Consider the following 12,500-nt stretch of genomic DNA (forward strand, 5'->3'; position numbering starts at 1 on the left):
CAAGGATTCACTCTGTACACGTCCAACAGCAAAGTGTCGGGATGGAGACGCCGCTCACCTGAGAGACAGACAGGTGAGAGAGAGACAGACAGGTGAGGCACAGACAGACAGGTGAGACAGACAGGTGAGGCACAGACAGACAGGTGAGAGAGGGAGACAGACAGGTGAGAGAGAGAGACAGACAGGTGAGAGACAGACAGACAGGTGAGAGAGAGACAGACAGGTGAGAGACAGACAGACAGGTGAGAGAGAGACAGACAGGTGTTACATACGTCTCTGTTTAGGCACCAGAATGTTTACATGTTGTTTGTGTTGTTTACATGTTGTTTGTGTTGTTTACATGTTTGTGTTGTTTACATGTTGTTTGTGTTGTTTACATGTTGTTTGTGTTGTTTACATGTTGTTTGTGTTGTTTGCATGTTGTTTGTGTTGTTTACATGTTGTTTGTGTTGTTTACATGTTGTTTGTGTTGTTTGCATGTTGTTTGTGTTGTTTACATGTTGTTTGTGTTGTTTACATGTTGTTTGTGTTGTTTACATGTTGTTTGTGTTGTTTACATGTTGTTTGTGTTGTTTACATGTTGTTTGTGTTGTTTACATGTTGTTTGTGTTGTTTGCATGTTTGTGTTGTTTACATGTTGTTTACATGTTGTTTGTGTTGTTTACATGTTGTTTGTGTTGTTTGCATGTTTGTGCTGTTTACATGTTGTTTGTGTTGTTTACATGTTTGTGTTGTTTACATGTTGTTTGTGTTGTTTACATGTTGTTTGTGTTGTTTACATGTTGTTTGTGTTGTTTGCATGTTTGTGTTGTTTACATGTTGTTTACATGTTGTTTGTGTTGTTTACATGTTGTTTGTGTTGTTTGCATGTTTGTGCTGTTTACATGTTGTTTGTGTTGTTTACATGTTGTTTGTGTTGTTTACATGTTTGTGTTGTTTACATGTTGTTTGTGTTGTTTACATGTTGTTTGTGTTGTTTACATGTTGTTTGTGTTGTTTACATGTTGTTTGTGTTGTTTACATGTTGTTTGTGTTGTTTACATGTTGTTTACATGTTGTTTGTGTTGTTTACATGTTGTTTGTGTTGTTTACATGTTGTTTGTGTTGTTTACATGTTTGTGTTGTTTACATGTTTGTGTTGTTTACGTGTTGTTTACATGTTTGTGTTGTTTACATGTTGTTTGTGTTGTTTACATGTTTGTGTTGTTTACATGTTGTTTGTGTTGTTTACATGTTGTTTGTGTTGTTTACAGAAGTGAAATCAGACTCACAGATGTTTCCTCCGACTTCATAAAGACGCTGAACAGAACTGAGAGAGAGAGAGAGACAGGTTAGTGTGAGTGTGTGTGTGTGTTTGTGTGTGTGTGTGTGAGAGAGAGAGAGACAGGTTAGTGTGTGTGTGAGAGTGTGTGTGTGTGAGAGAGAGAGAGACAGGTTAGTGTGTGTGTGTGTGTGAGAGAGAGAGACAGGTTAGTGTGTGTGAGAGAGAGAGAGACAGGTTAGTGTGTGTGTGTGAGAGAGAGAGAGACAGGTTAGTGTGTGTGTGTGTGAGAGAGAGAGAGACAGGTTAGTGTGAGTGTGTGTGTGAGAGAGAGAGAGAGACAGGTTAGTGTGTGTGTGTGTGTGTGAGAGACAGGTTAGTGTGTGTGTGTGTGTGTGTGTGAGAGACAGGTTAGTGTGTGTGTGTGTGTGAGAGAGAGAGAGAGACAGGTTAGTGTGTGTGTGTGTGTGTGAGAGACAGGTTAGTGTGTGTGTGTGTGTGTGTGTGAGAGACAGGTTAGTGTGTGTGTGTGAGAGAGAGAGAGAGACAGGTTAGTGTGAGTGTGTGTGAGAGAGAGAGAGACAGGTTAGTGTGTGTGTGTGTGTGTGAGAGACAGGTTAGTGTGTGTGTGTGTGTGTGTGTGAGAGACAGGTTAGTGTGTGTGTGTGAGAGAGAGAGAGACAGGTTAGTGTGTGTGAGAGAGAGAGAGACAGGTTGGTGTGAGTGTGTGTGTGTGAGAGAGAGACAGGTTAGTGTGTGTGTGTGTGTGTGTGTGTGTGAGAGAGAGGTTAGTGTGTGTGTGCGTGTGAGAGAGAGGTTAGTGTGTGTGTGCGTGTGAGAGAGAGAGAGAGACAGGTTAGTGTGTGTGTGTGTGTGTGTGTGTGAGAGAGAGGTTAGTGTGTGTGTGCGTGTGAGAGAGAGAGAGAGACAGGTTAGTGTGTGTGTGTGTGTGTGAGAGAGAGGTTAGTGTGTGTGTGTGTGTGAGAGAGAGAGAGAGACAGGTTAGTGTGAGTGTGTGTGTGTGAGAGAGAGAGAGACAGGTTAGTGTGAGTGTGTGTGTGTGAGAGAGAGAGAGAGAGACAGGTTAGTGTGTGTGTGCGTGTGAGAGAGAGAGACAGGTTAGTGTGTGTGTGTGTGAGAGAGACAGGTTAGTGTGTGTGTGTGAGAGAGAGAGTGTGTTTGGGTGTGTGTTTGTGTGAGTGTGTCTGTGTGTGTGCGTGTGGGTGTGTGTGTGTGTGTGTGTGTGTGTGTGAGTGTGTGTGAGTGTGTGTGTGTGTGTGTGTGTGTGTGTGTGTGAGTGTGTGTGAGTGTGTGTGTGTGCGTGTGGGTGTGTGTGTGTGTGTGTGTGTGTGTGTGAGTGTGTGTGAGTGTGTGTGTGTTTGTGTGAGTGTGTCTGTGTGTGAGTGTGTGTGTGTGTGTGTGTGTGTGTGTGTGTGTGTGTGTGAGTGTGTGTGAGTGTGTGTGTGTGAGTGTGTGTGCGTGTGGGTGTGTGTGTGTGTGTGTGTTACCCGTTCACGCTCTCAAAGCGCTCGGTGACGTCTCTGGCCCTCGTGTGTGCGTGCAGCTGTGTTGCCATGGAGACCCTGGCGTGCAGAGGAGCGTGGACTCTGATGACGCCGTCACTCAGCTCTGTGACCTGTGATGTCACAGCGATGACATCACAACAACAAACGTCTCTCACTTTAACCAACTCCGCCCCTTTGTCCATATATGGGCGTGTGAAAACAAGATGGCTGACTGTCAACACCCACAACACCGTGCTAGCGTTAGCTCTGTTATGCTAATTAAACAGCCTTGGATCCAGCCTGCTGTCTGTGACACAGACACTAGATGCTAAAGCTAATGCTAATGTGGAGCAGCGGAGGATTGTGGGTGTTTCCAGTCTGAGAGCGTGGGACTGTGTTGAAACGCTGCTGCTCTTCATTGCTGGAGCTAATGTGGCTAATGCTAATGTAGCTAATGCTAATGTGGAGCCGCTGGAATCTGCTCCAGAGACACGGGAATCCAGCTCCTTTTAGCTGCTAACCTGTGCTGTTAGCCTAGCTCCCTTTAGCTGCTAACCTGTGCTGTTAGCCTAGCTCCCTTTAGCTGCTAACCTGCTCTGTTAGCCTAGCTCCTTTTAGCTGCTAACCTGTGCTTTTAGCCTAGCTCCTTTAGCTGCTAACCTGTGCTTTTAGCCTAGCTCCCTTTAGCTGCTAACCTGTGCTTTTAGCCTAGCTCCCTTTAGCTGCTAACCTGTGCTGTTAGCCTAGCTCCCTTTAGCTGCTAACCTGCTCTGTTAGCCTAGCTCCCTTTAGCTGCTAACATGTGCTGTTAGCCTAGCTCCCTTTAGCTGCTAACCTGCTCTGATAGCCTAGCTCCCTTTAGCTGCTAACCTGCTCTGATAGCCTAGCTCCCTTTAGCTGCTAACCTGAGCTTTTAGCCTAGCTCCCTTTAGCTGCTAACCTGTGCTTTTAGCCTAGCTCCCTTTAGCTGCTAACCTGTGCTTTTAGCCTAGCTCCCTTTAGCTGCTAACCTGTGCTGTTAGCCTAGCTCCCTTTAGCTGCTAACCTGCTCTGATAGCCTAGCTCCCTTTAGCTGCTAACCTGCTCTGATAGCCTAGCTCCCTTTAGCTGCTAACCTGCTCTGATAGCCTAGCTCCCTTTAGCTGCTAACCTGCTCTGATAGCCTAGCTCCCTTTAGCTGCTAACAGTCGGCCTGACAGGAAGTGCGTGACCCACCTGGTCTGCGTGGTTCCTGTCGTTCTTCCTCCTCAGCAGGCGTCTGCTCGCCCTCATCAGGCCCACCTGCTTCTGATTGGACGCCTGGTTCATCTGTCGCACCTGAGACAGCAGGAAGTTGGGGACCTGCCAGAGGAAACAGGAAGTGACGTCACAGCGTGGACGGTTTAATGGTGTGTGTCTGGTGACTCACGGTCCACAGCAGGTCCTGGTGTGTGATCATCAGCCGGACCAGGCGAGCTCCGCCCACCGCCTCCTCCATCTCCTCCCGTTGCTTGGCGATGGAGCTCTTGTTGCCACGGTGATGGCAGGGGAACAGGTTGGGCGCCATCACCATGGAGACGTTCCACAGAGACATCCTGTTCTGGTCCTGATGAGAAACCACCTTACGCAGGAAGACCAGCAGGACCTGTAACCATGGAGACGGATCCAGGCTGTAACCATGGAGACGGATCAGGCGGTAACCATGGAGACAGATCCGGGGTAACCATGGAGACAGATCCGGGGTAACCATGAAAATTCAAAGGTTGAATCTGCAGAATCTTTATTAAAGTGATGTTTTTAAACAGCCAATAGCGTCGGGCGCTGCTGGCTGCCAGGGTTGTCTGTTGTTGGGTGCAGCTACTGTAGGCTGGTTGCCAGGGTTGTCTGTTGTTGGGTGCAGCTACTGTAGGCTGGTTGCCACGGTTGTCTGTTGTTGGGTGCAGCTACTGTAGGCTGGCTGCCACGGTTGTCTGTTGTTGGGTGCAGCTACTGTAGGCTGGTTGCCAGGGTTGTCTGTTGTTGGGTGCAGCTACTGTAGGCTGGTTGCCAGGGTTGTCTGTTGTTGGGTGCAGCTACTGTAGGCTGGTTGCCACGGTTGTCTGTTGTTGGGTGCAGCTACTGTAGGCTGGCTGCCACGGTTGTCTGTTGTTGGGTGCAGCTACTGTAGGCTGGTTGCCAGGGTTGTCTGTTGTTGGGTGCAGCTACTGTAGGCTGGTTGCCACGGTTGTCTGTTGTTGGGTGCAGCTACTGTAGGCTGGTTGCCAGGGTTGCCTGTTGTTGGGTGCAGCTACTGTAGGCTGGTTGCCAGGGTTGTCTGTTGTTGGGTGCAGCTACTGTAGGCTGGTTGCCAGGGTTGCCTGTTGTTGGGTGCAGCTACTGTAGGCTGGTTGCCAGGGTTGTCTGTTGTTGGGTGCAGCTACTGTAGGCTGGTTGCCAGGGTTGTCTGTTGTTGGGTGCAGCTACTGTAGGCTGGTTGCCAGGGTTGCCTGTTGTTGGGTGCAGCTACTGTAGGCTGGTTGCCAGGGTTGTCTGTTGTTGGGTGCAGCTACTGTAGGCTGGCTGCCAGGGTTGCCTGTTGTTGGGTGCAGCTACTGTAGGCTGGTTGCCAGGGTTGTCTGTTGTTGGGTGCAGCTACTGTAGGCTGGTTGCCACGGTTGCCTGTTGTTGGGTGCAGCTACTGTAGGCTGGTTGCCAGAGTTGTCTGTTGTTGGGTGCAGCTACTGTAGGCTGGTTGGCAGGGTTGTCTGTTGTTGGGTGCAGCTACTGTAGGCTGGTTGCCAGGGTTGCCTGTTGTTGGGTGCAGCTACTGTAGGCTGGTTGCCAGGGTTGTCTGTTGTTGGGTGCAGCTACTGTAGGCTGGTTGCCAGGGTTGTCTGTTGTTGGGTGCAGCTACTGTAGGCTGGTTGCCAGGGTTGTCTGTTGTTGGGTGCAGCTACTGTGGGCTGGTTGCCAGGGTTGTCTGTTGTTGGGTGCAGCTACTGTAGGCTGGTTGCCACGGTTGTCTGTTGTTGGGTGCAGCTACTGTAGGCTGGTTGCCAGGGTTGTCTGTTGTTGGGTGCAGCTACTGTAGGCTGGTTGCCAGGGTTGTCTGTTGTTGGGTGCAGCTACTGTAGACTGGTTGCCAGGGTTGCCTGTTGTTGGGTGCAGCTACTGTAGGCTGGTTGCCAGGGTTGTCTATTGTTGGGTGCAGCTACTGTAGACTGGTTGCCAGGGTTGCCTGTTGTTGGGTGCAGCTACTGTAGGCTGGTTGCCAGGGTTGTCTGTTGTTGGGTGCATCTACTGTAGGCTGGTTGCCAGGGTTGTCTGTTGTTGGGTGCAGCTACTGTAGACTGGTTGCCAGGGTTGCCTGTTGTTGGGTGCAGCTACTGTAGGCTGGTTGCCAGGGTTGTCTGTTGTTGGGTGCAGCTACTGTGGGCTGGTTGCCAGGGTTGTCTGTTGTTGGGTGCAGCTACTGTAGGCTGGTTGCCACGGTTGTCTGTTGTTGGGTGCAGCTACTGTAGGCTGGTTGCCAGGGTTGTCTGTTGTTGGGTGCAGCTACTGTAGGCTGGTTGCCAGGGTTGCCTGTTGTTGGGTGCAGCTACTGTAGGCTGGTTGCCACGGTTGCCTGTTGTTGGGTGCAGCTACTGTAGGCTGGTTGCCAGAGTTGTCTGTTGTTGGGTGCAGCTACTGTAGGCTGGTTGGCAGGGTTGTCTGTTGTTGGGTGCAGCTACTGTAGGCTGGTTGCCAGGGTTGCCTGTTGTTGGGTGCAGCTACTGTAGGCTGGTTGCCAGGGTTGTCTGTTGTTGGGTGCAGCTACTGTAGGCTGGTTGCCAGGGTTGTCTGTTGTTGGGTGCAGCTACTGTAGGCTGGTTGCCAGGGTTGTCTGTTGTTGGGTGCAGCTACTGTGGGCTGGTTGCCAGGGTTGTCTGTTGTTGGGTGCAGCTACTGTAGGCTGGTTGCCACGGTTGTCTGTTGTTGGGTGCAGCTACTGTAGGCTGGTTGCCAGGGTTGTCTGTTGTTGGGTGCAGCTACTGTAGGCTGGTTGCCAGGGTTGTCTGTTGTTGGGTGCAGCTACTGTAGACTGGTTGCCAGGGTTGCCTGTTGTTGGGTGCAGCTACTGTAGGCTGGTTGCCAGGGTTGTCTATTGTTGGGTGCAGCTACTGTAGACTGGTTGCCAGGGTTGCCTGTTGTTGGGTGCAGCTACTGTAGGCTGGTTGCCAGGGTTGTCTGTTGTTGGGTGCATCTACTGTAGGCTGGTTGCCAGGGTTGTCTGTTGTTGGGTGCAGCTACTGTAGACTGGTTGCCAGGGTTGCCTGTTGTTGGGTGCAGCTACTGTAGGCTGGTTGCCAGGGTTGTCTGTTGTTGGGTGCAGCTACTGTGGGCTGGTTGCCAGGGTTGTCTGTTGTTGGGTGCAGCTACTGTAGGCTGGTTGCCACGGTTGTCTGTTGTTGGGTGCAGCTACTGTAGGCTGGTTGCCAGGGTTGTCTGTTGTTGGGTGCAGCTACTGTAGGCTGGTTGCCAGGGTTGCCTGTTGTTGGGTGCAGCTACTGTAGGCTGCGAGTCACTATAGGCCGAGCATTCACTCCATGGACTGAGAGAAAGGAGAGGGACGCCATTCAAACGCACGCCCACATGGCTACGCTGCTCCTGGATGCTAACATCACTTTCATCTGCACTTAGCTGGCTAACGGCTAACGCTAACGGCTAACGCTAACTGTCAGTCAAACTCCTCTAATCCTTGTTTTGATGCTGTGGTTTTCTGGAGGGGACGGGTTCAAACAGACTCCGCTCTCCTGGAGCTACTGGGCCGGGTCTGACCAACCTGGCAACCCCACTGCTGGACTTATACTTTGTTGTTGGGACGTTCTACAGGTTCAACCTTTGACGCAGAGACGTGTGTGTGTGTGTGTGTGTGTGTGTGTGTGTGTGTGTGTGTGTGTGATTCTTACTCGCAGCAGATCTCGGTTTTCTTCAGGAAGCAACAGAGAAAGAAGCTGAAGAGCCTGAACCTGATGGAGCACGGACGACACACCTGCACACACACAACCACAGTTAGAGTGTGTGTGTGTGTGTGTGTCTGTGTGTGTTTGTGTGTTTGTGTGTGTCTGTGTCTGTGTCTGTGTCTGTGTGTGTGTGTGTGTGTGTGTATCCAGCACAGACAGGTGTGTGTGTGTGTGTGTGTGTGTGTGTCTGTGTCTGTGTGTGTGTGTGTGTGTGTGTATCCAGCACAGACAGGTGTGTGTGTGTGTGTGTGTGTGTGTGTGTGTGTGTGTGTCTGTGTCTGTGTCTGTGTCTGTGTGTGTGTGTGTGTGTGTCTGTGTCTGTGTGTGTGTGTGTGTGTGTCTGTGTGTGTGTGTGTGTGTGTTTGTGTGTGTGTCTGTGTGTGTGTGTGTGTGTGTGTGTGTGTCTGTGTGTGTGTGTGTGTGTATCCAGCACAGACAGGTGTGTGTGTGTGTGTGTGTGTGTGTGTGTGTGTGTGTGTGTGTGTGTGTGTGTGTGTGTGTGTGTGTGTGTGTGTGTACCCAGCACAGACAGGTGTGTGTGTGTCAGCAGAGGTGTCGGCAGTTCTCTGATGAACAGCTTCAGTAAACCTGCAGCCTCCACCTGTCTCACTGCAGACCAGTCGAACCCTCCACAGCACCTGTCTAACTGTCCACGCAGGGCCTGAGGAGAGACAGACAGGCAGACAGACAGGCAGACAGACAGGCAGACAGACAGACAGACAGACAGGCAGACAGACAGAGAGAGAGACAGACAGGCAAACAGACAGACAGGCAGACAGACAGGCAGACAGACAGACAGGCAGACAGACAGACAGACAGAGAGAGAGAGACAGACAGGTGAATGGTTCAGTCAGATGTTTGGGGGCGGGGCGAAAATCCTGGTTTCTGATTGGATAAACCATCTGCGTGTGTGTGTGTGTGTGCACGCGTGTGCGTGTGCGTGTGTGTGTGTGTGCGTGTTACCTTCAGTCTAGCAGCTGATCCTGGTACCCTGAGGATCCCTTCAGTCTGAAGGCCAGTCTGCTCTAAGATACACAACAACTACACACACACACACACACACACACACACACACACAGACACACACGCACACAGACACACACACACACACACAGACACACGCACACACACACACACACACACACGTGTTTGTCAGCTGCAGTCTGGTCAGGAGGTGGCGCTGTAATCTGGTGTTCTAACTTTTAGCATTTAGCTTTAACTGTTAGCTTCATGCTAACTGCTGTTAGCTTCATGCTAACTGCAGTGTCTCTTTGTAGTTGTTTTGTGTCTCTTTGTAGTTGTTTTGTGTCTTTGTAGTTGTTTTGTGTCTTTGTAGTTGTTTTGTGTCTCTTTGTAGCTGTTTTGTGTCTCTTTGTGGTTGTTTTGTGTCTTTGTAGTTGTTTTGTGTCTCTTTGTGGTGGTTTTGTGTCTCTTTGTAGTTGTTTTGTGTCTCTTTGTGGTTGTTTTGTGTCTCTTTGAGGTTGTTTTGTGTCTCTTTGTAGTTGTTTGTGTCTCTTTGTAGTTGTTTTGTGTCTCTTTGTGGTTGTATTGTGTCTCTTTGTGGTTGTTTTGTGTCTCTTTGTAGTTGTTTTGTGTCTCTTTGTGGTTGTTTTGTGTCTCTTTGTGGTTGTTTTGTGTCTCTTTGTAGTTGTTTTGTGTCTCTTTGCAGTTTTTTTGTGTCTCTCTGTGGTTGTTTTGTGTCTCTTTGTAGTCGCTCAGTGTCTCTTTGTAGTCGCTCAGTGTCTCTTTGTGGTCGCTCAGTGTCTCTTTGTGGTCACTCTGTGTCTCTTTGTAGTCGTCTTGTGTCTCTTTGTAGCCGCATTGTGTCTCTTTGTAGTTGCTCAGTGTCTCTTTGTAGCCGCTCAGTGTCTCTTTGTAGTCGCTCAGTGTCTCTTTGTGGTCGCTCAGTGTCTCTTTGTGGTCACTCTGTGTCTCTTTGTAGTCGTCTTGTGTCTCTTTGTAGTTGCTCAGTGTCTCTTTGTAGTCGCTCAGTGTCTCTTTGTGGTCGCTCAGTGTCTCTTTGTGGTCACTCTGTGTCTCTTTGTAGCCGCATTGTGTCTCTTTGTAGTTGCTCAGTGTCTCTTTGTAGTCGCTCAGTGTCTCTTTGTAGCCGCTCAGTGTCTCTTTGTAGCCGCTCAGTGTCTTTTTGTAGCCGCTCAGTGTCTCTTTGTAGTCGCTCTGTGTCTCTTTGTGGTCGTTTGTCTCTTTGTAGTCGCTCTGTGTCTCTTTGTAGTCGCTCAGTGTCTCTTTGTAGTCGCTCTGTGTCTCTTTGTAGTCGCTCTGTGTCTCTTTGTGGTCGTTTGTCTCTTTGTAGTCGCTCAGTGTCTCTTTGTAGCCGCTCAGTGTCTCTTTGTAGTCGCTCTGTGTCTCTTTGTGGTCGTTTGTCTCTTTGTAGTCGCTCAGTGTCTCTTTGTAGTCGCTCTGTGTCTCTTTGTAGTCGCTCAGTGTCTCTTTGTAGTCGCTCAGTGTCTCTTTGTAGTCGCTCTGTGTCTCTTTGTAGTCGCTCAGTGTCTCTTTGTAGTCGCTCAGTGTCTCTTTGTAGTCGCTCTGTGTCTCTTTGTAGTCGCTCAGTGTCTCTTTGTAGTCGCTCTGTGTCTCTTTGTAGTCGCTCTGTGTGTCTTTGTGGTCGTTTGTCTCTTTGTAGCTGCTCTGTGTCTCTTTGTAGCTGCTCTGTGTCTCTTTGTAGCCGCTCAGTGTCTCTTTGTAGTCGCTCTGTGTCTCTTTGTGGTCGTTTGTCTCTTTGTAGCCGCTCTGTGTCTCTTTGTAGCCGCTCAGTGTCTCTTTGTAGCCGCTCTGTGACGTCACACACACCCTCTGGACGACGACGGGAACCTTGAGTCCAGGAAACGTCTTCCTGTCGTTCTGCAGCAGCGAGTTCAGAGGAGCCGCGAACACGCCGCCATCTGACGACACACACACGAATATTAACCTGTGACCTCACGCTTCACCAGACACCCGTCCAATCAGCCGCCAGCTGGCGTCTCATTGGTTTAAAGTAAACGGACGCACCGCGGCTCCTGCGGCGCGGCGCCCGGCCCTGATTGGTCGAGACGCCCAGAGCGAGCAGGAAGGTGGAGAGCTCGATGTGACAGATGAAGGCGAGACGCCTGAGGTCGCAGGACGACAGGTCGTCTGCTGAGGTGAGACCCTGAGGGGGTGAGACAGGTACACACTGCACACACACACACACACACACACACACACACACACACAGGGACACACACACACACACACACACACACACACACACACACACACACACAGGGACACACACACACACACACACACACACACAGGGACACACACAGGGACACACACACACAGGGACACACACACATACACACGGAGACACACACACACACACACACACAGGGACACAGACACACACACACAGGGACACACACAGGGACACACACACACACAGGGACACACACACACACACACACAGGGACACACACAGGGACACACACACACACACACACACACACACAGGGACACACACACACACAGGGACACACACACACACACACACAGGGACACACACACACAGGGACACACACACACACACACAGGGACACACAGGGACACACACACACACACACAGGGACACACAGGGACACACACACACACACACACACAGGGACACACACACACACACACACACACAGGGACACACAGGGACACACACACACACACACACACAGGGACACACACACACACACACACACAGGGACACACACACACACACACACAGGGACACACACACACAGGGACACACACACACACACACACAGGGACACACACACACACACACACACACACAGGGACACACACACACACACACACACACACAGGGACACACACACACACACACACACACTCATCGTTATACACCGTCATGTCGGGGGGGGGGATTCAGATCACATCCTCGGGGTCAGACTCACCGACAGGTCACCGCTCTCGTCTCCATGGAAACGAAGGCAGTCCCAACAGGTGTCGCCATATTTGTGCTCGGCCACGCCCTCTGAGTACGGAGCGTCCCGCAGCAGCCAATCAGCTCGCCTGGACCGGCTGACGGGCGCGGAGTGTGTGTTTGTGGGAGAGTGTGTGTTGGTGAGAGAGTGTGTGTTTGTGGGAGAGTGTGTGTTGGTGAGAGAGTGTGTGTTTGTGGGAGAGTGTGTGTTGGTGAGAGAGTGTGTGTTGGTGAGAGAGTGTGTGTTGGTGAGAGAGTGTGTGTTTGTGGGAGAGTGTGTGTTTGTGGGAGAGTGTGTGTTTGTGGGAGAGTGTGTGTTTGTGGGAGAGTGTGTGTTTGTGGGAGAGTGTGTGTTGGTGAGAGAGTGTGTGTTTGTGGGAGAGTGTGTGTTTGTGGGAGAGTGTGTGTTCGACGGGTGTTCATCGAGTGGATCCTCAAAAACAAACGCAGGAAGAGTCGGTCGATCTGGAAACAGAAACATGAACAGCTGATGAAGACTCTAGAACCACCTGAAGGACCTCTAGAACCACCTGAAGGACCTCTAGAACCACCTGAAGGACCTCTAGAACCACCTGAAGGACCTCTAGAACCACCTGAAGGACCTCTAGAACCACCTAAAGGACCACTGGAACCACCTAAAGTACCTCTAGAACCACCTGAAGGACCTCTAGAACCACCTGAAGGACCTCTAGAACCACCTGAAGGACCTCTAGAACCACCTAAAGGACCTCTAGAACCACCTGAAGGACCTCTAGAACCACCTGAAGGACCTCTAGAACCACCTGAAGGACCTCTAGAAC

The 12,500-nt window shown here is 50.5% G+C and overlaps 1 protein-coding gene across 1 annotated transcript in view; it reads right to left on the minus strand.

Moving 5' to 3' along the window:
• Positions 1–12,500, minus strand: part of arhgap28 (Rho GTPase activating protein 28) — a gene marked incomplete at both ends in the record, with an annotated part of 15,882 nt that overhangs the window by 25 nt on the left and 3,357 nt on the right. The window contains 12 exons of the mRNA XM_083940887.1: positions 1–58; positions 1,272–1,309; positions 2,770–2,897; positions 3,982–4,107; positions 4,175–4,390; positions 7,674–7,756; positions 8,247–8,388; positions 8,691–8,768; positions 10,539–10,630; positions 10,737–10,875; positions 11,672–11,798; positions 12,147–12,165. The exon at positions 1–58 is cut by the window's left edge and continues 25 nt beyond it. Of these exons, the coding sequence (XP_083797013.1) occupies positions 1–58; positions 1,272–1,309; positions 2,770–2,897; positions 3,982–4,107; positions 4,175–4,390; positions 7,674–7,756; positions 8,247–8,388; positions 8,691–8,768; positions 10,539–10,630; positions 10,737–10,875; positions 11,672–11,798; positions 12,147–12,165 (1,246 nt within the window). The remainder of the gene's footprint in view (positions 59–1,271; positions 1,310–2,769; positions 2,898–3,981; positions 4,108–4,174; positions 4,391–7,673; positions 7,757–8,246; positions 8,389–8,690; positions 8,769–10,538; positions 10,631–10,736; positions 10,876–11,671; positions 11,799–12,146; positions 12,166–12,500) is intronic.

This window comes from Echiichthys vipera, assembly GCF_963691815.1.
Source record: "Echiichthys vipera genome assembly, contig: SCAFFOLD_64, whole genome shotgun sequence".
Taxonomy (NCBI): Eukaryota; Metazoa; Chordata; class Actinopteri; order Perciformes; family Trachinidae; genus Echiichthys; species Echiichthys vipera.